The sequence below is a fragment of the Taudactylus pleione genome, unplaced genomic scaffold (assembly GCF_031769625.1).
Source record: "Taudactylus pleione unplaced genomic scaffold, aTauple2 ptg000015l, whole genome shotgun sequence".
Classification (NCBI taxonomy): Eukaryota; Metazoa; Chordata; class Amphibia; order Anura; family Myobatrachidae; genus Taudactylus; species Taudactylus pleione.
This window is the reverse complement of record NW_028284417.1, coordinates 15,085,194-15,112,731: the sequence shown is the minus strand read 5'-3', so window position 1 is coordinate 15,112,731 and position 27,538 is coordinate 15,085,194. Positions and strand designations below refer to the sequence as shown.

General features: G+C 43.8%; 1 protein-coding gene across 2 annotated transcripts in view; it reads left to right on the top strand.

Moving 5' to 3' along the window:
• IBTK (inhibitor of Bruton tyrosine kinase) overlaps positions 1 to 27,538 on the top strand; it is a 147,150-nt gene that overhangs the window by 14,613 nt on the left and 104,999 nt on the right. For both annotated transcript variants that reach the window (XM_088471752.1, XM_088471761.1), the window contains exons 6-13: positions 5,019 to 5,189; positions 11,609 to 11,726; positions 11,807 to 11,987; positions 12,064 to 12,187; positions 14,679 to 14,856; positions 16,623 to 16,776; positions 21,029 to 21,637; positions 23,052 to 23,138. In XM_088471752.1, coding sequence (XP_088327878.1) covers positions 5,019 to 5,189; positions 11,609 to 11,726; positions 11,807 to 11,987; positions 12,064 to 12,187; positions 14,679 to 14,856; positions 16,623 to 16,776; positions 21,029 to 21,637; positions 23,052 to 23,138 — 1,622 coding nt within the window. The remainder of the gene's footprint in view (positions 1 to 5,018; positions 5,190 to 11,608; positions 11,727 to 11,806; positions 11,988 to 12,063; positions 12,188 to 14,678; positions 14,857 to 16,622; positions 16,777 to 21,028; positions 21,638 to 23,051; positions 23,139 to 27,538) is intronic.

Here is a 27,538-nt window from a genome sequence, read left to right as displayed (position 1 = left end):
CTGGGGATCTCAGCGGGACCCCAGAGTCTGTACTAGCCGGACTCTGCGGGCGCCCAGGACTGCTGCCGGATCCACGGGGAGCAGGTAAGGCGCGGGTCACTGCTTGCGGTGATCTGCGCATTTGAAATGCAGTCCTGTGCCTCCGGTCTCTGGGGACAGACCGGAGGCATCGGCAGTGGCGGCGGGCCCCCCATACCCCGTGTGTCCACTAGACCACCAGGGACTTAACGATCGGTGCAGGGAGCCGGCGTCCCGGGGGTTAATAGCCGGCCAGGGGAGGCAGCCTTCCCTGTTACAGCGGCTCCTCCCCTCAGCTCAGCGCGCCTTTCAGAATCCATAGTCTGGCGTCGCTGAGCTGCTTCCTCCGCGGGCCACGCTTCCTCTGAGGTCTCCAGCGGCCATTTTATCTCTGTGGTGCAGCAGAAATCTCTCAGGATGGCAGTGAGTCCAGTCCCCCTGCATACCTCACCATCAGGTCAGTGTACACAGCGCTGTAGCCTTCCCAGACACTGAATCTGGGTAAGTTGAATGCAGTGTAATAGTGCAGTATATTATATGACATGTTTATGTATATATGTATATATCTGCATTGTATGTGGCTTATGCTAGTGCTAACTGTCTGTTCTTTATTCTCACCTGTCAGTGTATATCTATCCCTTTTCTTTACAATCTGCCCTTATACAGCTGTACTTAGGGTGGTTCTGAGACCTCACATGTATATACTCGTTAATATTTGTGAGGTTTGTCACATACTGTTGCGTGCTGCACGTTGCCATATTTTAGATGGAACTGTGTGTTGCATACGCTGAAAATGGGTCCCTGCAGCTAATTTTAGCATCAGTCAGGACCAGTATAGCGCTGCTTGATATTTCTGCCAAGAGGGTTGGTCAGATATGTCTGACCAGGAGATAGAGCGTTATACTGCACCCATTTTTACTATCCTGCAAGCCATGTGCTGCAGGTGTTAGTGCGGAGGATTTAACTCATAAAGGGTTCTGTATGTGGTGTCATCTGGTGCCGGCCCCTTTCACGACCCCCTTGGGCGGTTTGTTTTCTCGGGATCCTCTCAATTGCGGATCGCCGTGCGGGCCCCATTGTTGTACCTCACCTGGGGGTTACTTCACCATACTGCCCTTTTCATCTCAGGGTATCTTGCAGTTCTTGCACTCTTCCCCTGTGACACAGACTACCGCTCCCTGCAGGGTTTTTTTTTGCAGTATATGAATTCCCCCTGGTGCCACAATAGTCTGTCATTCCCCTTGCAGGGATTACCACAGCCGCCCTGGGTGGATGTCGTTTTCTACGAAACGCAAATTGGCGTGGTTGACGCCCTGTGGTTACTTCCCAGTTGGCTCTGCCGTGTACTGGATACTGTTTTGGGCTCTTTCCCTCTTACACAGGGGGAAGCCTATTTCAGGTTTTATTATCCCTGTTTTAGGGCTGGTAACAGGTCCATTCTGGTAGAGTAAATGTTGACCTGCACCTGTATCATACACCCTCAGTCATACATGCCTTTGGGTTCCATGTTGCTGACTAGCGGGTGGATCGCATGGCGGGACTCTGGCTGTTGCCAGATACGAGGTATTACAACAGTGTTTGGCCTCCTGTACCAAATTCTCTGAGGGTCATCACGAGCCCCTCCTGGGGTGGATGGGCATGTTATTCGTCTTATTACAGACGTTACTACGCCTCCCATTCCTGCGTGGTCGGATTCTTCGGATCCGTAGGTGGTAACTCTGCCTGAAATCAGTATACTCGCTTTCAGGGGTTGTTACCCATCCTACCATGGCTATAGCATGGTTGGTTAATACTATTGCATACTGAACTGATGCATTTGTAATGTTTTTTCCCCTCCATCACGTCTGGGGTTCAACTGTATTTGGTCGCTCACGTAATATATGCAGTTGTCATAGGTGGAAATGCCTATATTGCATACCAGTCTCCTAACTTTCAGAGTTCCGGACTGCGACTGTATCCTCCGTAAAACCCTATGGCTGCGCTCTGGGAATGCAGAGGTGCAGATACCATCTATGGGGTAGATCTTGTTTGGACCTGACCTTGACAAGATTGTAGCAACATGGGCAGTATTACTAACGACATCATAGACTGTCGGCCTCTACAAGAGCCGACATATCCAGTACCGAGCAGGCCTGGACTGCCAGCCGATCCTGCTTCTGAACCTACGGATATATCTTCAGCCTGACGAGACAGGCCTCCCATATGGTATTGTAGCTGTCGATACGATCCTCCGGTGTCCAGGATCTCCAGATATTCTGGCATTCCTTCCGGCTGGCTTGGGTTTCACCCTCGGCATGGCCTTCCTGACAGTGCGGATCTCTACACTGTTAGTATGGTTAAGAGGTGGAGTTGCTCCACTCTGGTATCCAGTTCATCCTTTGGAGTGTTTTCTGGATTATGCCTCCCTAGGGACTCTTTGGGAGTTAGTAGTGGTTCTTTGTTCCCTCCGGGGACAGTCAATGGAACCGCTGGTTGTTATAGCCATTACATGGTCTATTGTTTAGGCTCTCTCTCTCTCTCTCTCTCTCTCTCTCAGGGTGTTTATATCAACCAGGAGACTGTCTGAATTGGGAGCGTTCTCATGTGGCTCCCTCTTCTGGAGGGCATCATGTCAGGGAGTGAGTTGCTCTCGCCCTGTGTTTCTTCTTAAAGTGGTTTTTAGGATCCATATTATTTCTGGAACTTATGGTACGGCCATTCAGTCCCCAGTCCTCTCGGCTGGTGTGGCCTCATTGACTGTGGTCCGGCCTCTTTGGATTTATGTGATCCGTTCAAGTTCCTTATGGAAGTCGGACTCCTTATTGGTGGTCTGCGGTTTCTGGTTTTCACAAGAAAGGATGGCCGGCCTATAATGAAATGTTGGCTGGATGGCCTCGTATGTCTTCCTCAGGGGCCTACCCATGGGTAGGCATTTCTGTCGTTGAGGCTTGTTTTTTCTCGGGCCATGTAACCCTCGTGGGCGGCTCGCTGTGGCGCCTCGGCTGTTTTGCCTTACTAGGTGACCACGTGGTCTTCTGTCCACACCTTTTTAAGGTTCTAGGCATTGGTTTTCCTATGCCTCTCAGGATGCTTCCTTTTGGGCGACGGATTCTCCTCTCAGCACAGGAGCATCCCCACCCTTGGTTGAACTGCTTTGGGACATCCCCAAGGTCAACCCTGTGGACCCCCTATGGACCCTGAAGTAGAAAACAAGAGATATGGTAAGAACTTACCTTTGTTATCTCTGTTTCTACGAAGTCCATAGGGTCCACAGGGCGCCCGCCCTGACGCACCTGGCTTCATATGGGCTGTGTTACTGGTCACCGGTTTCCCGTCTCCTTTTCTGTGAGTATGGTTCTTGAGTGTTCCAGTTTTCTCTCTCTTTTTCTCTCCTCCTCCGGCCTTTGGCTACTTACAAACTGAGGTGCCTCTGGCTGGGGGGCGGGGTTATAGGGAGAGTGGACCCAAGTGCATCCTGGGAGCTAAAAGCTTTAACTGCGTGGTGCCCGGATTTGGATCCCAACCTATACCCCCGAGGTCAACCCTGTGGACCCTATGGACTTCGTAGAAACAGAGATAACAAAGGTAAGTTCTTACCATATCTCTTGTTTTTGAACTGGAGTTGGTTGTCCATTCTGAATGTACATTGTTGGTTGTGCTTCAAAACTGTAATGTAAGAAAAAACTTCTTGCTAGACATGACTTAGAGGTATCTTATCCTTAAATGCATCCAGCAAGTGGCTGTGGTAAGTTACTGTACAGTTAAGACTCTACACGTTTTAAATGAAACAAATGTATACTTGACATAAAGGTCTTCCATGTCAAGTGAACCTGACCATCTCCAATTTTGATAAAATATTACATTAGATTGGCATGTATATCAGGCTAACTTTGGCACAAGCAGCAACTGGGGACAATCTTCAAAATTAGTCCACTTGACATGAAGTGACCTGTAAAACAGAAAGGGCTTATCTACATTTGGAGAACCTGTCCCCTTTTTATGTAGAGCTTTCAAATAGTATTTTTTTTACCTTGGCGTGTCTATAAATTGAGCTCCATGTATAACAGCTGAGAAAGAGCTGATAGTGTAGCATACTGGGCAGGAGGTTCAGATTGCTTCAGCTCTGAAATATGTAGTGATTTCGGCACCTGATTAGAATCAGACAGGTTTCTCATACACACATATGGCTCAATTTAATTAGCTGCGGGGGGCGCATTGCCGTTGGAACACCGCCAATGGTGCCCCAACTCGCTCCCTCGTGGCTCGAGATCTCCCTGGACTTGAGTTTTGTACGCAGCCCTATGGGACTACAAACAAATATCCACACAAGTCAGGAGGTACTGTAAGTGTGGCATACTTTTTAGCCGTACTTACTGACGCCACGAGGGGAAACGCAGGTAATAGAATTGAGGCCATAATGTACCTTCGGTATCCGGATTGAAGAACAACAATGTAAAGGACAAAATGGTCGATGCATACATTTTATGGATTTTCAATATTTTTAAGGTTAGATACTTAGGGGGTAGTTAGGCTGCCGGAGGGATGGTTAGACTTAGACACTAGGGGGAGAGTTAAGTTTAGGATTAGGGGTAAGCTACAAAAAATAAAATGTTGACTATTTTTGTGTCGACTATTTGATCTTGTCGACCTTTTAACCCTGTCGATCTTCTGCACTATTGACCTTTTGTTCCTGTCGAACTTTTGTCGATGTCAATCTATTGCATGTCGACCATCTGGTGTCAACATATTGAGTAAAAGAACCAGCGCTCAAAACTGGTGTCGACATATTGACTGTCGACCTTAACATTGTCCATCTTTTATACCACACCAGTACCTTCCTCCCCAGTTATATATTCAGTCCACCTGTATTTATGCTTTCTCATCTCGAGTCACACCGCACTGTAGCCTTAATTCAGGGAACTTGTATATTTGAGTGTAACTTGTAAGGCTATTTTAGTGCTATTTTACTAACAGAATGAACCTATTAGACTTATTTAGCAAAATTATTTTTTTTTTCAAAGGTTCCAAGATTGGTGGAAGGTTTGGCTGCTCATTTATGTAGTCAGGTGGCTGCTGCAAAGGACCATACCGTAGTACTGACTGAAGATGGATATGTTTACACCTTTGGTTTAAATACATTTCACCAACTGGGCATCCTACCATCACCTTCAAGCTGCAATAGTCCAAAGCAGGTATGAGTACTTTAGATTGGTGAAGAGAGACAGCTGGTGTTTTGTATTTTTTTTTTGTTAAGCACAAGTGCGCTAAGTTTGTGTATTGCCAAATCCAGATTTGTATTAATACTGCTTATGGTCTTAATATGTGATTAAAACAGTTATTGGAATTTTATAAGTATATTAGTGTACAGTCATAAAATGGTGCTCCAGCCAATCAGCTCCTTAAGCCCTGTACACACAGGATGATATCCATTAATGATAACGCTATTGTTGAATGATATATCGTTCATATCGTCCATGCACTATACGATTAACGATGCACGCTCCCTCGGTCATTAACGATATCCCCAATATATCGTATAGTGTGTACCCAGCTTTAAAACATTCACATATAAAATAATGTCTTAATATACTTTTTAAGAAAATGAAGCAGAATTTAAATTTTTAGAAATTGGCTTTTCAATCTGGATACAGTAAATGACATTTGAACTTCTTCAGTGAATGTACACCTGAGATTGCACTAAGATTATACAATATCATGCCAGCAGCCTGAACCAATGGCTAGTTTCCATTTTGTCTGTAGTAAAATAACAGAAAATACAAGGCAGCAGAAATGCAGCCTCTTTGAAAGTTACTTTCTCCATAATGGCAAGTGTTGAGATCTGAAGTCATTTGTTTTAAACCGGCAATAAAGGCAATGTGTTTGTTTGCGTTAATTGTTTCATGTTGATGTGCTTTTAAAAGTGAATATTAAAAAGTTATTGTTCTAGTGCTCTAGCCCAAAATGGAAACCACCATCAGAAACATGTATGGATTTCAGGAATGGTTAGCCAAGAGAAAGATCCTGTACTCCAAAAAATAAAATGAAATTATAGAACTATATAGCTTATATTTTCAAAGTTGCATCTGAATGAAACACTGGCCAGACAAGACCAAAGTGTAGTTGCTTGGCCCTGATGCACAACACCCATGTTTGGCCAGGCCACAATCATACATATAGCATATCACCAAAAGAACCTTGTCCAATTTGTCATTCTAGCTGGGATACCCGGTGTTGCCCGGGTTGAAGAATGGACCTTGAAGCCCATTTGCAGCCTTCATTTTTCACATTGTCCTCGCCTATAACCCCTTCCATTGATCCTGAAAAGGACCCCACTGTATGCTACCATGTTAGCCCTAAAAAGGACCTATCTATCCATATATATTGAGTGTTTAGACACTGTTGCTTCAACACTGAGTTATAAACAATTAGCATTCCCACTATGCTGTTTTAGCGCCGCGCCCTGCCCGATTTCAAAAGGGCACTAAAACATGGCATGTGCCGTCCCCACCCGCATTCAGCAGTGGCCACGGGGAAAAATTGTGGTTTCGGTGCGCGCAGGAGTATCTCTTTCTAGGTCCAGTGCCGTGCCCGGCACCGGACCTAACGTGAACACTAAAAACATTGTATGAGCAATGTTGCTGCAATACTTGAGGAGGCAATTGAATTGCAATCTGCTTTAGGCTACAAACTTTGGCCAAGATTAGATTTAGGAGGAATGTTTTCCTGTTCCCCCTGGAGCATCTAGAAAGTCAATACCTTCAGTTTTTCTTGTTAACATAGAACTAATTCTATTATGTGGAACTTTTTGATCTGACACCAGTGTGGGCTAATTTTCTGTCACAAATCTCTGCATATGTGCAACATTATAGCTTGTTTCACATAACATGCTTTCCCTAAAACTGGAAGTGTTACTTCTGTCAGGAGTTGGAAGCCCTGGCTGATGCAGACTCTTGCCTACCATCTGTTAAATTTTGTCCTCCAAGCAGATGATTGACCATTGCAGTTTATTGTACCCTTAGCTCAGGATTGGCTCATCTTGCTTCATAATGAATGTCTTTACTCATACTTTCTTTAAAGTCAAGCCCGGGTTAACTTAAGCCGGGTACACACTGGGGCGATTTCGGCACGATATGTCGGTTTTGTTCGAATCGGAACGACATATCGGCTGCATCACTCAGTGTGTACGGCCAATATGCGCACTCCCGTGGGCTTGCAACATTGTCCGGTCGGCCGTGCTGTACGTCCAACCAGGCGATATCGCAAGCGGCCTCGTTGCAGGTAATTCCGCCCTTCATTACCTTGTTCTGATGTGTACCCATGATCTGATATGTCGGCCCCATTGCAGGAAATACTGTCCTTCATTACCTCGTTCTGATGTGTACCCATGATCCTATATGTCAGCCCGTCAGTGTGTACTCAGTCTTAGGGGTCTATTTATGAAGCTGTGGATGGAGACAAAATGAACGGAGATAAAGTACCAGCCAATAAGCTCTAACTGTCATTTTTCAAATACAGCCTGTGCTGTGGCAGTTAGGAGCTGATTGACTGGGACTTTATTTCCATTCACTTTATCTTCATCCAAGGCTTTGTAAATAGACCCCTTAGTAACTGTCAGTGCAGGTGCAGTGTGACAGTTGATCCTCCTACTCACTGCTCTTCCGTTGGAGCTCTGCCTGCCCCCCACTGGTACATATCAGCCTGTGCCTTCAGATCAGTGCAGTTTTAGGCACTGGAAGACATCCTGAGCGAACTTGGTTAAACCAAAATATCAAATCAGAGACTCCAAGGCCTAATTGATGGGCACCATGTAGACCTCCATAGCCCCAACAAGCTTCAAACATAGCCAAAAACCTAATCCCAGTCACACTACACTACATTGCCAAATTTGGTGGAACTGGGTACAAAACTCTGGCCGTGGATAAAGGACAAACAGAAACACACACTTTATCACTTATTATATAGATATGCAGTGATTGCGCTGAGCAATAAAAATGTGGGTTTCAGGGACCCCTCACTTTAAAATATTTGGGTCCTACTCCACAGTTTCTGAGTCCCATCAGAATTTATGCTTTTGAGCTCTCCATATGCCATGAGACCACCCCACATGGCCTTTATATATGTTGTTGCACATTCATTTTTTGATTCATTAAAAGCTCCAAAAGTGCGACAGCCCGCCTCTATCCCGACATTCTCTGTATGTAATATTTATCACACCCTGTCATGCTCCCCAGCCCCCCTCTATCCTGACAGTCCCCACTGCATTTAATATTTATCATACCCTGTTTATCATGCCCCCCTCTATCCTATCCTCATACCCTCACCTCTCCCTCTTTTCATTACAAAATCCCACATCACTACACTTATCCAGCCCCCCTCCAGGACACACACAGATCCCGCCCCCCCACAGCCGGCACCTAGCTGCACACTTGTCGCTATCAGTACAGATTGGAAGGCGGTAAGTCAGTGCGTCACCAGTTCCGTCAAATCTCTATGGGAACGGAGGAGCTGCGTGCGGCCACTGCACCTCAGACTACCACTGCACCTCCCCCAACAATCAGCCATGATGTGGTGGACATTATTATTAGATATGGCGTTACTGGTACAGCTGCCTGACCTGCTCCGTCTAACTGCTTGGTCACCTGCTGGGATGGATCATTGAGCAGTGGGATATCTGGATAAACTCAGACACCCCCCTGCTTACATGCCAGCCACCCATCACAGCACCCGCTCACCCCTGAAGTACTGACCCCACCCGCCACAGCACAGTACCTGTTCACCATCGAAGCACCTCCGCCTGCCACAGCACCAAAACGCCATCCGCTAACCCGCTCACAGCTCACCTCACCCGCTACAGCACCGGTCACCTCCGCAGCACCAAACACCCAGCCGCTTACACTTACTTAATCCAAGCTGACTGCAGGGGACGTCTTCACTCAAGGTCATGGAGCTGCATGTCACTCCCTACAGTGGCTCCTCTTACTCCCTGGGGATCCACCCATTCTTGAAAAGTGAGTCCCTGGTCCTCAATAATGGGTAAAATACACGCTATAGCGCATATTTGCGTTCATTGGATATTACTTTGCAAATGTGGTATACCAAGTAGATATGGGGCACTTTGGCAGTCTAATTGGCACTTGAGGTAACTTGTCCTCTGTCCTGGATGCAAAATTAAACTGGTCATGGCACTTTGGTAGTCCCCTTGCCACTTTGAATAGCTTGTACCCGTGTCCTGCATGCTGGATAGCAGGAAGAAATCACCAGGGCTAGCAAAAGACCAAGTGGTAACATATTTTATTATATTTACAAAATATTCAAGCTTGTGACATTGATACTTTTATTTATATTTGCAGTTGTAAGTAAGGTTCTGCTATATGATTAATGGATAATTTACTGCACTATTTTGGAGTTTTTATTGTGGGTATTGCTGACTTTATAACACCTTTGGTGTATCTTTTTCCTTGAACAAAGTAAACGATTTTGTTATCTGCCATCTGAGATTAGGTGCATCCAATTTAAGGACTCGGGCATATTTAGTAAAGTGAGAGTTTTTAGAAGTGGAGATGTTGCCTATAGCAACCAATCAGATTCTATTTAGCAAGCACCTTCTAGAAGATAATAGCTACAATTTCATTGGTTGCTATGGGCAACATTTCCACTTCTAAAAACTTTCACTTTAGTAAATATACCCCTGAGTTGGTATGCAGTCGGGAAACCCAATCGAAGGGATGCCGGGCGCCGTGAGCGGACAGCCGTGGGGGGGAGAGTTAGGTTTAGGGCACCCGCGGGAGACTTAGGGTTAGGCACCCCCCCGGGAGGGTTATGGTTAAGCTAGGGGAAGGGGGGGGCTTAGGGTTAGGCACCCCGGGGGGAGGTTAGGGTTAGGCACCCCCCCCGGGGGACTTAGGTTTAGGCATCGGGGAAGGGGGGGGTTAGGGTTAGGCACTTAGAGGGGGGATTAGGGTTAGGCACTTGGGGGGAGGTTAGGGTTAGGCACCCCTAAGGAGGGTTAGGGGGTTAGGTTAGGTTAGTTTATACTTACCTTAGGGACGATTGGGATTTCCAGCGCTGTCGGCTTTCCGCTGCCAGGCTCTGCTGATCTGTCGGGCTGCCGGGAATCGAACTGCCGGCCATGCGGCAGCCGGGATTCCATACCGATTCCCCTGAGTTAACTAGGTAATTGTTAATTATGTCCTGGTATGTAAAAACACAGATTTGAAAGAGTGAGTGCTTTCGTTTTTTCATTAATGTTTGTATAATACTAACGGTAATTCCTCTTTAAATTAGCTGCTGGTGTAGGCTGAAGATCCTGTAACACTAATCTCCTGTGACCTTTCAGAGTCGGTCAGGGAAAGGTGGCAAACTTTGGTTTGATGTCAATAAAAGTGAGCAAGCTCCTGCTAATATATGTGATAGACAGGCACTCTTCATAATCATTTATTTGTAAGGCCAGGTACAGATGTGTCCTGCTACATCTTTGCTGTGTATGCGGCAAATCGCACCACTTTTAATGAAGTTTGAGTGTAGATAACAGGTACCCTATAACTTCTGTTATGATTGACATATATACTTGCAAATGTTACAAGGTGTTTTTCTTATCGCATCAACTTTTATTTCAGGATTTTATTTTTCCTTTGCAGCGTTTCCTATGTCTTCTATTGAGAGCATACTGTAGGCCTTGTGCTGTATAAGTAGAGCTTCCATCATCTCATAGTTAGTAGTAAAAGCGACCGCACTCTGGCAGTCAGTGACTGACCCGAATGCATAGTTCAGGATAAGTGTTTGGCTAGTCATGGCCATGTGCTCTTGTACGATCTAATCTCCGGCTACAATCCCCAGAGCTGGTGTTAAAGGAAATTAACACATAATATTGCAATGTATTTTATGTAAAGTTGATTCCAAGACCAAAATTACACTTTACTACACTTAGGGAAATATTTACTAAAGTGCAGGTTTTTAGAAGTGGAGATGTTGCCCATAGCAACCAATCAGATTTTAATTATTATCAACTATAAGGTGCAAGTTAAATATTAAGTATAATCTGATTGGTTGCTATGTGCAACATTTCCAACCTAAAAACCCCCACTCTAGTAAATATATCTCTTATGCTGCATACGCACGGGGTGATCTGTTCAGTGTCGATATCGCTGAATGATCTCCCTTGAAATTCCCAGTGTGTTGGCTAAATATCATTCATCCACATCCCAACAATATCACCCACGACCAACGACCATTCCCTCCTGCAGGCACTGATAGATATCATCCAGGTTGGCTTGCATGCATGGACGTTTAACGATATCGTTATAGTCCATGCGGGAATGCGTATCGTTGGTCGATCGTTGGCAGCGTAAAATTGAACAATTAACGATGAACGATATCGTTATCGTTCATTTTAATCATAACGTGTGTACGCAGCATTAGACTAAACAATAAAGGAAAAATTAATACAGATCAAAAACAAGATACTGCTTAATATTATAATGTACAACCGCATCAGGGTAACTGTATTTTCAGTCCTGAAAAGGAGCTGGAGTAATTTGACTATTGATCAGTTAGTTCTATTTAACTACAAACATTGGTGATATCTGTATTCACAAAATCTTTCTGTTAACAGGTACAGGCTAAAACATTGAAAGGCAAGACTGTAATAGGAGTGGCTGCTGGAAGGTTTCACACTGTATTGTGGACTAAAGGAGCTGTGTATACAATGGGACTCAATGGCGGCCAATTAGGTACATAATTGCATTACAAATATTTTTTACTTTCAGAATTCTGAACTCGTTTGGAAGCTTCAATTATTTGTTTCCTGTAGGATATTTGCTAGACCCTAATGGAGAAAAGCATGTCAGCTGTCCTCGGCAAATCTCTGCTCTGCATCATAAAGACATCAATATATCGCTCGTGTCTGCCAGTGATGGAGCTACAGTATGTGTCACTGAGAGGGGAGACATTTATCTCCTTACCGAATACCAGTGCAAGAAGCTAGCATCTAAGTAAGAGATTGTTCTTTTCCTTAAAGTTTAATGTTACTGCCATGTTTCAAACTAACAAATGATGCTCTTTGTACAGACAATTAAACTTAAAGAAGGTCCATGTTTCTGGAGGAATTCTAGATCATAAAGCAGATACACAACATCTCAAAGAAAATGGTGGGCAGCCTGTTTGCTTCCTTGCCTTGGATCAAGCTGGCAGAGTAAGTCTGACTTTATTTAATGTTGAGATGCTGTACATGCAATAGATGTATGTTATAATAGCCACAATCACATTTATTTCAGAAAAGTTTATTCACCCTCAGCTGTAAACTGCATAGTAGGTGGGCATAGGGCTCCTACTCTTGTAAATGACTTGTATAACACTATAACAATGTTTAAAAATGTCCTAAGTGTGTGTTTTATTCATGTGTATGTGTGAGTGTGTGTATAGATGTGTTCTCATACATCTAGCCTCAATATGTCAAGCAGTGTGACTTGCCTGGCGTGAGTGAGCTGCCAGGTCCCATGCTATTCTGCTATTGCCGAAAATGCATATAAGTGGCAATGCGATGTGACTAGGACGCACCAGCAGACACTGCTGATTAATTTGATATGCGACACTTGAATGTCTGTGTGCACTGAGTCTGTATGGAAAGCACAACGGAACTTGAAATGAAAAAAGCTGAGGCCGCTACATTGTGGCACTTTGTATACAGATTCAGAGACTCAGTCGCACACAGATATACAAGTGTCACCTATCAATTTCATCAGCACAGTCTGCTGGTGCGCCCAATAGGCTACTAGGAGACTAATATGGAGTAATATATATTACAAAGGTCCAGATGTATCTTTTTTCCTGGACATATTGTAACTCATCTAAAAACTATTTCATCAATGTACTGAAGTGACCATGCATGTACTGGGTTATTTTACAAATGTATAAATGTATATAAGGGATCATGCCGCAGGCTCCCACCACAGCAATGTCACCCACCCCAAGAAGAGGAACAGAAATGGTATAAGTAGAGCGGGATGGGGAGACGGAGTAATGGGCGCAGCTGACCCAGCTGATGGCAGGTCATATATATATATATATATATATATATATTTTATCCATAAGTCACCTCACTTAGTTTTCCTTAAGAATACACATTTACCATTTAAAAAGTTGACGTGGATATTATTATTGGAGAACATTTTTATATATTTTGCTTGTGGCATTTAATACTGGTGGATTTTTTATTGATTTTTTCCCTGACCTCGCCTTCCCAACTCTTCCAATTTATCTGTGTCACTTGGTTTACAATGTTACAACACTTATATTTTGGTATGTAATGCCGGCTGTCGGGAAGCTTCCTGTCAAAATACCGACAGCGGCATCCCGATGGTATACTTACCCTCCCCCTTCTCCCCCTAACCCTCCTTTCTTGTGACCTAACCCACCCCACCCCTCACACTAACCCCACCCCATTCTGTGCCTAAACCTACCCCTGCCCTATTAGTGCCTAACCCTCCCCCCTAGGAGTGCCTAACCCTAACCTCCCCCCCAAATATAACCTAACACTAACCCCGCTATGCTATCTAAACCTAACTCCCCCCCCCTCCCGCGGCTAATGGCACCCCGGACTCACCTCGTTTTGGCTGATGTCCTACTGGATTCCGGCCTCGGGATTAAGAAATGCGTCGGTATTTCGACCAAATCTTAAGTCCCTTGTCGGCCTTCCCTCAGCGGCATTTAGACCGGCGGCATTGCGGCTGCTGGTCTCATAACTACATCTTGATGGGATACATTTATCTCCTTCCAGTTGATCTTCCAATCCAGTAATATGGCTATTTGCCAAATATAACCTCTAGATTGACCGCACATGACCAGGACTACTGGGACTTTTTGTACTGTGTAAATTATAATGCATCAGAGGACCAGGTTTGTGGAGGGACCACCAGGTTGACCCCACATACCTTTTCCAAATGTTGCAAAGTCGACATTGCCACATCTGTGGAAGCTGCCTTTGGTGGGTAGTTTCTCTAGGCATCTGTTCATTCTGCTGCAGGAGACTGAAAGTTGAATGTAGGTGTCTGTTTGCTCTTTCATGTTCTTTAAGCTGGGCTATTTGTGTTGTAGTTGGGTGAAAGGGGAGGTCAGCAGGTTGGGGAGGTGATGTATTATTCCCAATGCCCTGTCTCCTAGGGGTAAAACTTAACCCACTATTTATGTCTAGAGCCTTGACGAAGAAAATGTAACTGTAAGTAGACATATCCCCTTTAAAAATTATATCTGGTCACCTAGTCGACACCAGAATGTCGAACACTTCAAAATGTCGACATGGTCCTTTAGTCGACAACCAATATGTCGACATACAATTAGGTCATCTTGATTAAAATGTTGACATTTTCAGAATGTCAACATTTTAAATTTTGATACCAGAATGTCAACATGGTTTTTTTGTTGATGGTTAGGGTAAAATAATAATAAAAAAAGGTGTCTACATGTTAAATGTTGAGATTCTGAATGTGGCCACATTTTAACCATGTCAACCCAATTATATGTCGACATTTTGGTTGTAGACCTAATGATAATGTCGACATTCTGACTTGACAGTCAGAACCTGTTAACCTTCTGAATGTCGACGTCATACCACACCATTTAAAAATTGTTTTTAAAAAACTTTTTTATATTTTGTTGTATGCATGATAACTTATTCTGTTTTAAAGGTATTTTGTTCTAAATCAACCAGCAGTTCCATTAAGCAATGCCGATGGGTTTATGGGAGACAAGTATTTATGTCTGACTTTGCCTTAAATAAGAATGAAATGCTGTTTGTCACACAAGAAGGAGAAGGATTTAGTGGAAAGTGGATGCCTGAAAAAAAAAACCATGTTGACAAAAAAGGTATTTTCGTAATCTCTTTCTATACATAATGTAAATGTAATTAATGTTTAAATGGTGAATGTGTTATTTCTGGAGAAGGAGACAGAGAATGCTCAGAATTTTACACTGCATGAATGTATAAGGCTTGTTCCTCTATTCTCATGCATTGCAGGTTTGCTTAGAACCCTTTAATTCAGTCTGTAAATATAAGATGGTATCTTAGTATAGGAAATATGTTATTTCATCTAAGAAGAGAGTTAATATTCAAAATACATAATATTACAATCGATGCCCATTCAAGATCCAGGATTTTGGATTTCAGCATTAGGAGAACTAGATGTTATGCTGGGCATACACGGCCAGATAAAATGTCTGTCAGACCGACAGACATTTTATCTGGCTGGCTGCCAGCCGCAGATGTCCCTGGCATACACTGTGAGATTTTTCTCACAGTGTATCAGCCCGACATCCGCGCTCCGCCCCCAGGGGAGGAGACATTTCCCTGTTCCTTCCGTAGGAAGGAACACATGAAATGTCTGTCTGTTGGCCGCGGATGGGCATACACTGCCCGATGCGGCCGACAGTTTACCAGGAAATATCGCATCGGAGGGGCATGCTGGACAATCCGGCATGCCCGACCGAGCAGTATTTAACCCTCAGTCGCCCCCCCACACGCTACAATTATCGGGGCGATCCGCCAATATCAGGCGGATCGCCCCGATAATTGTAGCGTGTATGGCCAGCATTACAGAAGTGTTTGTGAGGCATATCTCCTGCATGATGGGATCCTGGGCATTGGAATCCTGATGTTTCGGATACTTAGGGGCAAAGGGATATAATATTAAACTTTCTGGTTTCCAGAAAGTGAATGTTAATAGTTTTTGGGCACAATCCTGTAACTTTGTGCTACTGCTAAATACTCCCAGATGTCATATGTGGGAATGGGTATGATATACCGGGAGCTCAATAGCCGCCAGTTCAAATACCGATGCTGGACTGTGAAGATCCCGACAGGAGAGGCAAGCACCCTAACCCTCCCCCTACCCTAACCCTAACTCTCCCTTAGTGGTGCCTAACCCTAACCTCCCTGGGGGGGTGCCTTACCATAACCTCCCCCCGGTGGTGCGCAAACCTAACCCCATCTGCCTGCACCCTAAACCTATGGCTCCCGGGGGGGTGCCTTACCCTAACCTTCCCCCAGTGGTGCCTAACCCTAATCCCCCCTCCCCGCACCCTAAACCTAAGTCTCTCTGCAGGGTGCCTAACCCTAAATTTCCCCCGGGGGTGCCTAATCCTAACCCCTACCATCCCCGGGTATGTACCATACTCACCACCTTCCTGACGTTCAGGATTCTGTCAGTCGGGATGCTGACACCGGTATCCTGATCTCATATGGGATAGCGGCGTCACCATTTTGTTAGCGGTAGGGATTTCGGCGTCGGTATATCGGCCCGGAATCCCGTCCGCAGGTATTTTAACTACATCCCCATATGTGAGCTGTCATATATGTTCACTCAGAAAAACGACTACTTGTAACGTTAGTACAAATAGCGTGTAAAACATATTATGCAAGTCATTCTGCAGATTAAAGTATTGTACAAAAGGGTCTTTCTTTTGTCTGTTTTTTGTGAAGTAGTCCAATCTAAAGCAACCTGACCCATGCCTAGGAAAATTATTTGTTTTTTGTTTTGTTATTTAGGTCTTGTGTTATTCTGACTGCACAATATACACAGGAGTAGTAGCATTTTAGGTTAATAGGTGAGAAACACTTTTATTTTCTCTTGCAGAGCATTCAGTGTCAGACTCTGCTCACTCCGATTTGTACAGTGTGTATGAAAGAATTTGTCTTCAGAAGCTTCCCTTTGTCCACAGGGCTGTTAGTGTAACAACAGATCCTAATGGATGTAACTTTGCTGTGTTGCAATCCGATCCAAAAACAAGGTAACACTCTTTACTGTGCATTTCTTAAATATGAAAATTGTGTAATTTGACATTGATTTGTGAATGATCACCAAGTTTAATAACAATGTAATAGGATGATTATTTGTTAGGCGAGTCATTCTTATGCTGGGCATACACTATACAATTATCTGTCCAATCTGGCTGGTTGGAATGAATATCTGGTAATGTATGGGAGCAAATGACAATCAACCAATGGTCTTAAACACTGAAAAATAGACAAAAATTTTTGTTCAAACTCTTTAAATTTGTTTGATTTAACCAATTTGTCTGGGAACGACCATTTTCGTCTGCTTTCTCATGTTTGTCAGCAAATGGTTGATTGCCGTTTGCTCCCATACATTACCAGATTTTCATTCCAACCAGCCAGATTGGACAGATATCTGACAGATCATTGTATAGTGTATGCCCAGCATTAGGAATCCACAGCCAGGACCTGGAATGCTCCGATATTGTCCAAAAAAGTATAATCCACTTGTTTCTCCCAGGTTGGAATAACCCAGCAATATGAAGAAAAATCACAATCGTCTAATCCAATTTATAATGATAGGGACACAGAATGATGAGTTACAGTAGATAAAATTACTGTAAAGTGCATAAAAAAATATCAAGTCTGCGTACCAGATCTTTACATCATATACGTTCCTTTATAATAATCCGTTTGTGGTTCTTAAAGGGTATTGTGATAACAAAACACGTAACCACATTGTGCAGTATGTTTTAAAACATGCAACAAAGTATTTATTCAACTCTGAGCACTAAACACATACAAGAAAAACAGCATACAGATGTGTCCTCATGCACTCAGCCTCAATAAGCTATTATGCGCAAGACATCTGGGCCTAGTAAGCCGCTAGGTCTTGTGCAACTCTGCTTGTACCAAGCATCTTTTTCACCAGAAAATGCGTCTGAATCGCAATTCAATGCGACTAGGACTCACCAGGAGACTGCACTGATGCTACACTTGTATTTCTGTGTACGACTGAGTCTGTAATCAAAGCATACCGAAGCTTAATGTGGAAAAAAGCCGCGGCTGCTGCATCATAGCACTTCGTATACAGATTCAGAATCAATGAGATGCAAGTAAAATGCATTTTTGGGCAAAAAACACGCTTGTTGGAAGCAGAGTTGCATGGGACCTGGTGTGCCGAGAGGGCTGTCTGGTGTGACTGCAGCAACAGTATATAAGGACACATCTGTAGTATAGTTTATTGAGATTTAGTTGACATCCCGGTGGCCGGTATTCCGGCGCCGGAATCTCAACATCAGTCAGAATCCAGGCACCGTCATCCCGATGGTAAGTATTGGGGTTAGGGTTAGGCACTAAGGGGAGGGTTAGGGGTAGATTGCGGGGTGGAGGAGGGTTAGAGTTAGACTGCCAGTGGAAGGGGGGGGGGGCGGGACTTAGGGTTAGCCTGCAGGGAGGGAAGGTTAGGGGTTGGTGTAGGTACTCACCTGTAGGTGTTGGGATTGTGACCAGTCGGAATGTAAGTGTCAGGTTTTTTTTCACCGCCGAGATCCTGAGCACTGGCATCCAGTACCCAGCACAGTTTATTTGCAGTATAAGCTTCGCTTGTATAGATATCAGATTCCTTGGGTCCCGCAAGACCAATTATTAGAAATAATAGTCCAGCAAAAAATTAAGAAGAAGCATAAGAGGGTACAGTTACAGCATCTATCAGAGGTGTATATGTAGTCCACCCAATGCGTTTCTTCCGTTACTAACTTCCTCAGGGGCTTCATTCAAAAAATGTTTTGGTTTATAGAATTGAACCCTGCAAATAATTTGTCTGTGCAGTTACTAGTGTCTGTGTTACTGAAAAATAAAACTGTAAGTAGAAATACAGGGTGTTTCACTCGCTATTGGCCCCAAAGTTTTTCTTATAACTTTTAATTAATTGACTTAATTTAGTGAAATGTGACACAGACATACATTGGTCTATGAGAAACATGAGGATGTCATAGCAAGTGTTGAAAGTGTTCGCCATTAACATCCAGGCCAGCTGATCACACATGCGCAAAGTGAAGGTCAGCTGTTCACCACCCTAGTCAGCTCCGCAGTCCCAAATTCAAATAGGGGATCCACATCCTGACAGTTGGTGTGGTTCCTCTATTAGAATTTTGGACTGGGCTGCAGCCCCACATCTGAAACGTCAATTACTTAAAAATTTCTAAGAACAGCTTTCACTCGCCAGTAGCGAGTGAAACACCCTGTATAATAAAAAATATAACTACCACTTATAGATAATTTTCCTTCAGATGCTCCCTTTGAGACCAAGGGAGTCAATGCATTTAAAATATAAAAGGCTGCCTCCGCATTTATAGCGTGCTGTAACACAGTATGTAAAGTCATGGAAGACCAGCGCCACACAGGCACCATCTATAACTTTCTGTGCACAGTTCTGGTCATCCTACCTTATGTGTTAAATGGAAATATTTTATTCCTATTTTTGGGGAAATTATTATTTAAAAAATAAACCTATTGTCTATGGGACGGATTCAATTAGCCACAGTTAATTATCGCAGGCTAATTGATCTGCCAGGGCTATTCAATGCAACCTGCGATCTGCAGTTAACAAGGCTTTCAATTCAAGTCTGAGGAGGCTCGAACAGAATGCACGTTAAATGCCCTGATTGTGTGTGCCGCAAATGTGTTAACCCATTGCTCCAGGAACTTCCCCTCCGATCCTATGGGTTAACGCACGTTAGCAGGTAAATTACTGCACAAGGAAAAGGCGCTGTAATTGAATAGCTTCGTTTGTTAAAGCCCGAGGATACGACCCTTTTCCCAACACGGTAAATTCTTGCAACCAATTGAATCCGGCCCACAGTGTAATATAAGTAATTGTTGTTTGAAAAAAAAAAATACATGTACATTTTATCTTTATGTAATCTAGGATAATCCAATTTCGTTTTAATCTATTTTAAAATCTTTTTATTAATTTTCAAACAGTAATATAAATGGAGAAGCATGAGGGTGTACAGAAAGTGAAAAATAAAAGTTGTAGGGGGTTGGGCTCTGGAATATATTTGTATACAACAAATCAACAGTTACCAACGTGAGAAAGAATAGAAAAAAAAAATAGATTGAGTACTGAGTAGAGTAGACTGGACTTTAATAATGAGCAGAAAGGTGTAGTGTAAGAGGCTAAAAATTAGATTACCCATTGGGTGGCAAGACACTTAGAAGAAATCGCCAGTACACTGCTGTCTGTTCAAAGTTGCAATGTGCATAATCTGTCTTTTTAGGCTGTTGAACTACAGATGAATCATAGCTTTTTTGGGGGACAAATGGCACCAGTGCCTGTAATGCAGCACATTGATCGACTTGTACTTCCCTGACCAGACCGCTCTTCTAATAAATACAGTGGAATGTGTGGGGGTAGAATGAGGTATTCATGCACTGCCCCCCATCTTGTGAATTGTTAATCACACCGTTTGCATCAAAGAAATGTGGACAATATATGGATATGGCTGGACATGTTCAATGGCAGCCAATTACTTGTAGACTGTTCAACAACTTTATTATTATTATTAACATTTTGTTATGGTGATCTACAAAGTTCAGCAGTGTCGAACTATATTGTGTAAGTTCTGTTCCATCTCCAACATGCACGTGCAATGGGAGCCGGGGGACGCAAACCAAAGGCTACTGCTAAGGAGAGGGGACAGATCTAGCCTAGGAGGAGCGGCCGACGGAAAACGGGTAAGTATTGGGGGAATACGGAACAGAGAGGGGAAGAGTCGGTCAGAACAGGGTGAGGATTGCAGCAGACCACCCCAAGAAGAGGAACGAAAACAGGCTGTAAGTATAGCTGGATGTCGTGAGGGCATAGTGGGAACAGCTGAGTTGACCCAGCTGATGGCAGGTCCACGCACACCTATATATTTACATTCTAAAAGGGAGAGGTAGGAGTGGTGATAGTGGGGAGACACAAAGTGGATATGGCATTGGTGATGGATTAGGTATCACACAGTGGTCCAGTAGTTTTGAGTGAATAAGTGAATTTAAAAAAAGCATTTGAAGGAATGAAGGCTGTGTGTGTTTTAAGGCAGAATTTCATTGAATGGGGCAGGTTTTTTTCCATCAGGATAGCCACAAAATATATATATTTCAGTTTGTGAATAGAGCAAGCCATTATTGAAACATTCTCCTTTGTTTCTATAGAAACAACGATAATTAAAAATAAACAAAAATATTTCTTTGTATTCATACATGGTTTTTGTCTTTCAGCCTTTTTGAAGTTCCTGTTGTGTCTTCTTCCATTTTTGCTGAGGATTTTAAGAAACTTCTTAATGAAGTAGATGAGTTGGATAACATCCACGATGTGACTTTCTTGCTGGATTCCCAAAGTTTTTCAGCGCATAAGTACATTCTGGCCATGAAATGTGACTTCTTCCGAAGGCTGTTTTTTTCTGGAGACAGTAACCAGATTGACTTTCCAGATCTTTACCATAATGGAGAGGATGCCGCCGGATGTGATGTGTTTGTTATAGAGAAAATGCCTCCTGGTCTTTTCCCCTACATCTTGCAGTTTGTGTACATGGACACATGCGACATGTTGGTTCAAGGTCACAAACCAAGAGCCATTCAAAAAGGGAAACTAGAAGAAAATAATGACAACATCATCTCAGATTTCCAGAAAATTAGTTTTAATGAAGATATGAAAAGAAAGTCTGCATACGAGGTTTACAGGAACAGCGAGATCTGTGCAGACAATGAAAAGAAGAAAAGCAAGGCAAAGCCTTCCAAGAAGCCCAAATATATTAGTGAAGAAACTAGCCCTGTGAAAATGCTGCAGAGTATAGCCAAGAGGTTTGGGCTTAGCAATCTGAGTTCAAGGTGTGCTCAAAGATTGTTTTTTAAATGTTCATATTAAATGTATTAAGAGAGTACTACACTATCATGCAGTGTCCTGGTGTTTGAGATGAGAAATCCACATAAAAAAAAGATTCATGTCCATTTGTCCTAGGCTTTTTCTTATTTCCTAGAGATGACGTTGAGGTTGGTCAGTAAACTATTTATAGGAGGAGTCTCCGCCATGGATCATGAAGCTAATTCAGATACATACTGTAGGGGGAGATGTAAAGGGCAGAGAGGTGGACAAGTTTAGTTGTCCATAGCAACACATCGGTTCACATTTATCAAGTACATTCTATAAAATAAAAGGTAGAAGCTGATTGGTTGCTATGGGCATCTTCTCCATTTGTGCACTTCTCCACTCTTTAGAAAGCTTGTTGCAGCACTCCCATGGATTGGATCCTGGCTGTTACAAACTCTGAACCATTGCAGATGCATATTTTTATAATAATACATTTACTATGACGTTTTGTATCAGTGAGGTGAGATACTACTTTGATTTGATGCTGCAGCAAAATAAGTAGTCTAGGCTAAATAACAAACTAACATACCTTCCAACATTTGTAATTGCAGATGTGGTACTTCCGTGTGCCAGAGACGGGGCGTGACCTATCGGTTAAGAGGTGTGGCCTCGTGGCACTCCCTCGTTTACATGACTTGTGTGGCGAGACCTGCATCCCCGGAGATGCTGGGCTGCCCCCAGGTTCTCCCCTCACTGTGAAGAGATGCCGTGAGCATGCGCACAACATCTATTCACCCGCTCTGTTAGAATAATCTCCCCCAACTTCACCCCACCAGCGGGACACTGTGGTTCGCGGGCGGGATCGTCCCTGAATAGCGGGACTGCCCCGCCATAAGTGGTAGTGGGAGGTATGAACTAATATGATTTCACAACAGATGTTCATATGTTTTTGAAGTTTATGTACTAGTTAAGTGAAGGGGCCACTAAGCTTAAGTTGAACATTTACATTTGCCTGGGTAGAAGCTATTACTTTTTGTCAGTCTTTGTGGAAGCAGAGAGGCTGACTGCAGTGTACTTTAAACACAGGATGGCTGCTATGCATAAGATAGAAACGCTCTGATTATTTGCCTCTCTAGTTCTGATTAAAAGAAAAATTCCCTTACACCCGAGGTCCCCAAACTTGAGTGTATGGCACCCTAACGGTCCAGGTTTTAAAGATAACCATGCTTGTGCACCGGTGACTTCATTAGTACCTCAGTTTTTTTATTTAACCATCTGTGCTCAACCTTGGATATCCTTAAAACCTGAGCCGTTAGGGTGCCTCGATGAGCGAGTTTGGGAACCACTGCCTTACATATTTAGTTATTAATGTCAAAAGTTGATGATTGTCGAAGGTCTGGATCAGTTTTAAACTGCGCACTGTTTGTTTTACAGACTGGATGGAGTCAGGTATGAAAATGGAGCAATTATTGTTATCCAGAAAAAGAGTGGAAACAAGCCAAGATTCAACCAAAATAAATAGTATGTACAGACCACAAAGTCATTGTGCCTAATCCTTGTTTCAGGAATTTGATCATTTCAGACTTTTTTAAATCCTGGAGCAAACTAATTTCTATGTATTACCAATAATGCATGACAGTGAATTTTTCAACTGTATTATTTGCCACACTGTCATAGAGATATAGGGATTCTTCAGTAAAGTTAATAATTGTCTTCTTCCTCCATAGGGGACACAGGCTCTATGCTGGTTATAGGTTGGTGGGATGGAGTCTGGACACCTCACAGTTAACTTTGTAAATAACAGCCCAGGCTCCCCTATACCCCAGCCAGGCAACTCAGTTTTCTTCTTCGGGGTCCATGGGGTCCACAGCCATTACGTTGGGTATGAATCCTGGTCACCAAACAGTTAAAACAAACGAGCTCTCTGCTCCCAGGATGCATCGGGGTTCCTCCTCATATACCCCACCCCTTGCCTCAGGTAGCCAGTTCTTCCTGTTTGGTGTGTTCGCCACATAGACAGTGGGACTGCTGGAGCAGTCCTGCAGACGAGTAACAAAAAAAAAAAAAAAAAAGAAGTTTTACTCTCTATCTCAGCGGGTGGTCTGAGCTGTCCTGGAAGCAGCCTCACGCCTGATTGGAGGCGCACTGGCCACGCACTGCAACTACCTCCTCGGCAGGTCCTTGGCAATGGATTCGGCAGGGACTTTCTGGACTGCAACCGGATCAAGGGGATGGCAGGTAAGCAGGTGGTCGCGGCGGCCGCTGACGCCGGGACCACGTGGCAGTCCGGCCTCCAGCGGTGAGACTGGCCGGAGGCGCGCTGCAGTCAGGAGGCATACGGCTTGTTCTCCTAGCCTAGACCACCGGGATTTGATGTTCCTGACCAGCCGGGGCTTGTGGCGGCGGCCAGGTCAGTTTACCGGGCAGGTCCAAGCAGCATAGGGGAGGTACGCTTCCCCGGCGGCCCCTCCCCCAATCCACACGCTAGTTCAGTCCTCTGGCACAGTTGATTGTGGATTGCGCTTCCCAACCTCCATATAGGGCAGCCAGAGTGTATGTCATTTGCTCTCTGAACGCTGCTCCTACAAGAGAGGACGTTGGGCAGTCTCCCTGTATACCTTGCCTACTGCTGGTCTAGGTTTTTACAGGGCTCTATCCTACCTAAGCCTAGGCTGATTGTGGTAGTGAGAGCTTATATGCATATGACTCGCAGAGTGTTTATGCATGACATGTGATTGTTGTTTTATGGATACTATTTCTTATGTAAAAAGAACTGTGACTCCTGTAAATTATCACTGTCTTTTCCCTTAACCCTTTCCTACGGGTGTGTGGGTAATTAGGGTGAAACAAATCATGTGTGTACTCAGAACTTGTCATCATTATGTCTCAGAGTCTGAAGGACAGGCGGCTAAGGTCCCTGTGCTGGGGGGTTTTCCCCACAGGATTTCATACAATCTGAATTATGTGGTTACTGTGTTAAGTAGACAAACCTCCCAGCTTCTGGATAGGAACGCCCTTGGGTTTCCTTTTCCCAGATTATGGACCAAAATATCTTGCTTAGGGCAGGTTGAACAGGCTCAAATATCCTATTAAGCTGCTGTGCTTTTTGATTAAGAGCCTATGGCAAACTTACTGCTTAAATGCGTTAAGTTTTACTGAGTTATGCTGCATTTGTTTCTGAAAGACTATTAGGGGTATTCAATATGGGAGTGATAACATCGTTTTTGCGTTAATATCGCACTTATGACGTCATTATCGCAGGTTTTAGTTTTACACCGTATTCAATTTCAAAGACTTATCGCAGTTTTGAAAAGTCTTTGATAAAAAACGGGGATAACTTTTCACCATTGAATAGGTGTCGAAAAAAAGTGCAGAATTGGGGTTTAGGGGTGCAGACTTAAAAAAAATAGCCTTCACCCCTGGGAATGACATTTAAAAAAGAACTGTGTCAAAAAAAGTTTAAAAAAAAATAGGGACACCTCAAAAAATGAAATTAAAAATTGGGGTGAAAAAAAAAAAAATGGGAAAAAAATGATTAACAATAGGGAAATAGGTTCAGGGCTATTCTGCATGTATGCGGCAGGTGTTTTCTAGAATAGATTTATAGCGGCAGGTGCACAAATGCAGAATTTTAAAAAACTTACTTTAGGGACATCAAAATATGCTAGTACCCATTTTCATGTACCCCAAATTTGATGGGACCACTTAAAAAAACGAAAAAAAAAAACCTAAGTGCTTTTCTGCATCACTTCTTCAATGTCGGGAAAAAACACCTGCTGCGGCTATTTAAATCCCCGACTTTCATTTAAAGGCTAAAACGGGGGTACCCATAGTGATCCCGCATGTTTTTACAACTTTAGGGGAGTCTTACAATTTTTTTAAGGAAAAATTCGTAACTTTACGCAAATCCAACTTCGGAGGCTCCCGTTTTCGTTAATTTTATATTGAATACGGGGATAAGCGGGCGCGCGCCCGATACTTTAACGCAGGTAAAAACTCCGATATGAAACGTTAATTTCGACAGTGAAGTTAACGTATGTGTGAAGATGAACACATTACATTGGCCCCAGCTGTAGGCTATATGGGCTATATTGTAATTCACATATACTGGTAGGGCTGGATTGCCCATCCCCCCTCTCTCCTAATTAGGAAGACTCAGCTGAGTTCAGTACTGATTGGGGGGGGGGGGAGGGAAGTTGGCTATCCCTGAGTATACCTTGTTCCCAGGAAAGTGCCTAACATTGGAATTCTACCAACTTTTATTGCTTGGATTCAGTACCGATTGATGCAAATCTACAGGTAGATTTTGCAAAACTGGTCAGTTAGGCATGAATGTGCTACTGTTAAAAATTTTATTTTCCTGAAACCCCTAAACTGTGGTTAGGGGTTAGAGAGTGCTTCACACGTATGTGTTCTGTAAGCCGACGCTTGTAGTAGGTTACTTGCAAATGTTCTCAGGAGATTTGGTTCATCTTCCTGGGTGCCTCTCTGTGCATGGCCAGGTTATACAAAGTTTGATGTCCTACTTAGCCTTGTTGGCTGTTTGTAGTTGACTAAAAATTTTGTTGCATGTATGTATATATGCCTCCACTCCGGTGATCAGGTCATACAGAGCTCTAGGTCCTACCTGGTGCTTGGTAGTTGGCCAGAGAGCTTAGTGTGTATGAACAGTGAATATGCGTGTATGTATATATGTGTATATATATAATTATGTATCATGTGCATGACTTATGGAATTGGCTGTATTATGCTGCCTTGTCAGCATAAGTCTATCACTGCTGTTTCTCCTCATGTAACCCGCTACAAAGATACATGGGTACATTGGATGTAAAATGATGGTCACATTAATACTAGACATTGGATAAACCTTGTATGTCCAATGAAAAGGTAAGACAGATGGCTGGGGCCCCTGAGTTGGTGGCATGTGTGACCTGTAGCAGCAGCCTCTATGGTTATGCCCTCTATTTCCATCATGAATGGACATTTCACCTACAGCCATACCACACTGGACATGCCCAGACTTTGGAGGCTATGCCGTGTTGGTCCTGGTTGGTGCTTTGATGGGAGACCACCTGGGAATACCAGGTGCTGTAGGCAGTGGTTGAGGCAGGCATCATCTTTAGTAGCCATCAACAATTACTACAGGCTGCTAGGTCTTTGCAGCCAAAGACCAGATGGCGTCGGCCCCTTACGTGGGCCAGGCCACAGAGAGGGGCGATGGGGGGGACCTCACTGGACTTTAATATAAATGGGTTGTGGTGGTCACTGTTCTAAAGAGTCACCACAGTAGTCAAATCTACCAGATCATAGCGCAGGTTGTGGACAGGTTGGCGACTCCTGCGCTAACCCTGATATTAAGGTATCTTCAGCAGCTGCAACCTACCATGTTTAGGCTTCCTGGGCATCTGTCCTGGAGGGACATGTGTGCTCACTCGGATCAAAAGGTGACTTCGTCCTTAGCAGCCTTCTAGCAGTTATGGCAAGCAGCTAGGCTAGTACAGCCAAAAGAATCAGAAGGCGATCGGTCTCACGCTCCGTCCAGCCCTTAGATTCTGGTACATCTTCTGGTGTCTAGGCACGGGTCTCCTCCCAGGAGTCACTCTCAAGAGAGGAAGACCGTCTTCCAACAGTACGTCTCCTCCCTGATCAGAGGGGTCAAATCGATGCTTGTGGAGCCGGTATAAGGAGAGGCTCCAGTGTTCTAATGCCAGAAAGTTGGGAAAGCCTCCCAAATCTGACTGCAGCCAGACCATACTGGACATGCCCAAGATTGTTTGATCTTGATGGCTAGGCAGCATTGAGCCCAGTTAGTACTTGATGGGAGACCACCTGAGATACCAGGGGTTGTAGGGAACGTAGTAGGGAGTTTTCTCCGGGCAGGAAAATCCATATTACCAGAAAGGTTGAGGCCTTATATCCCT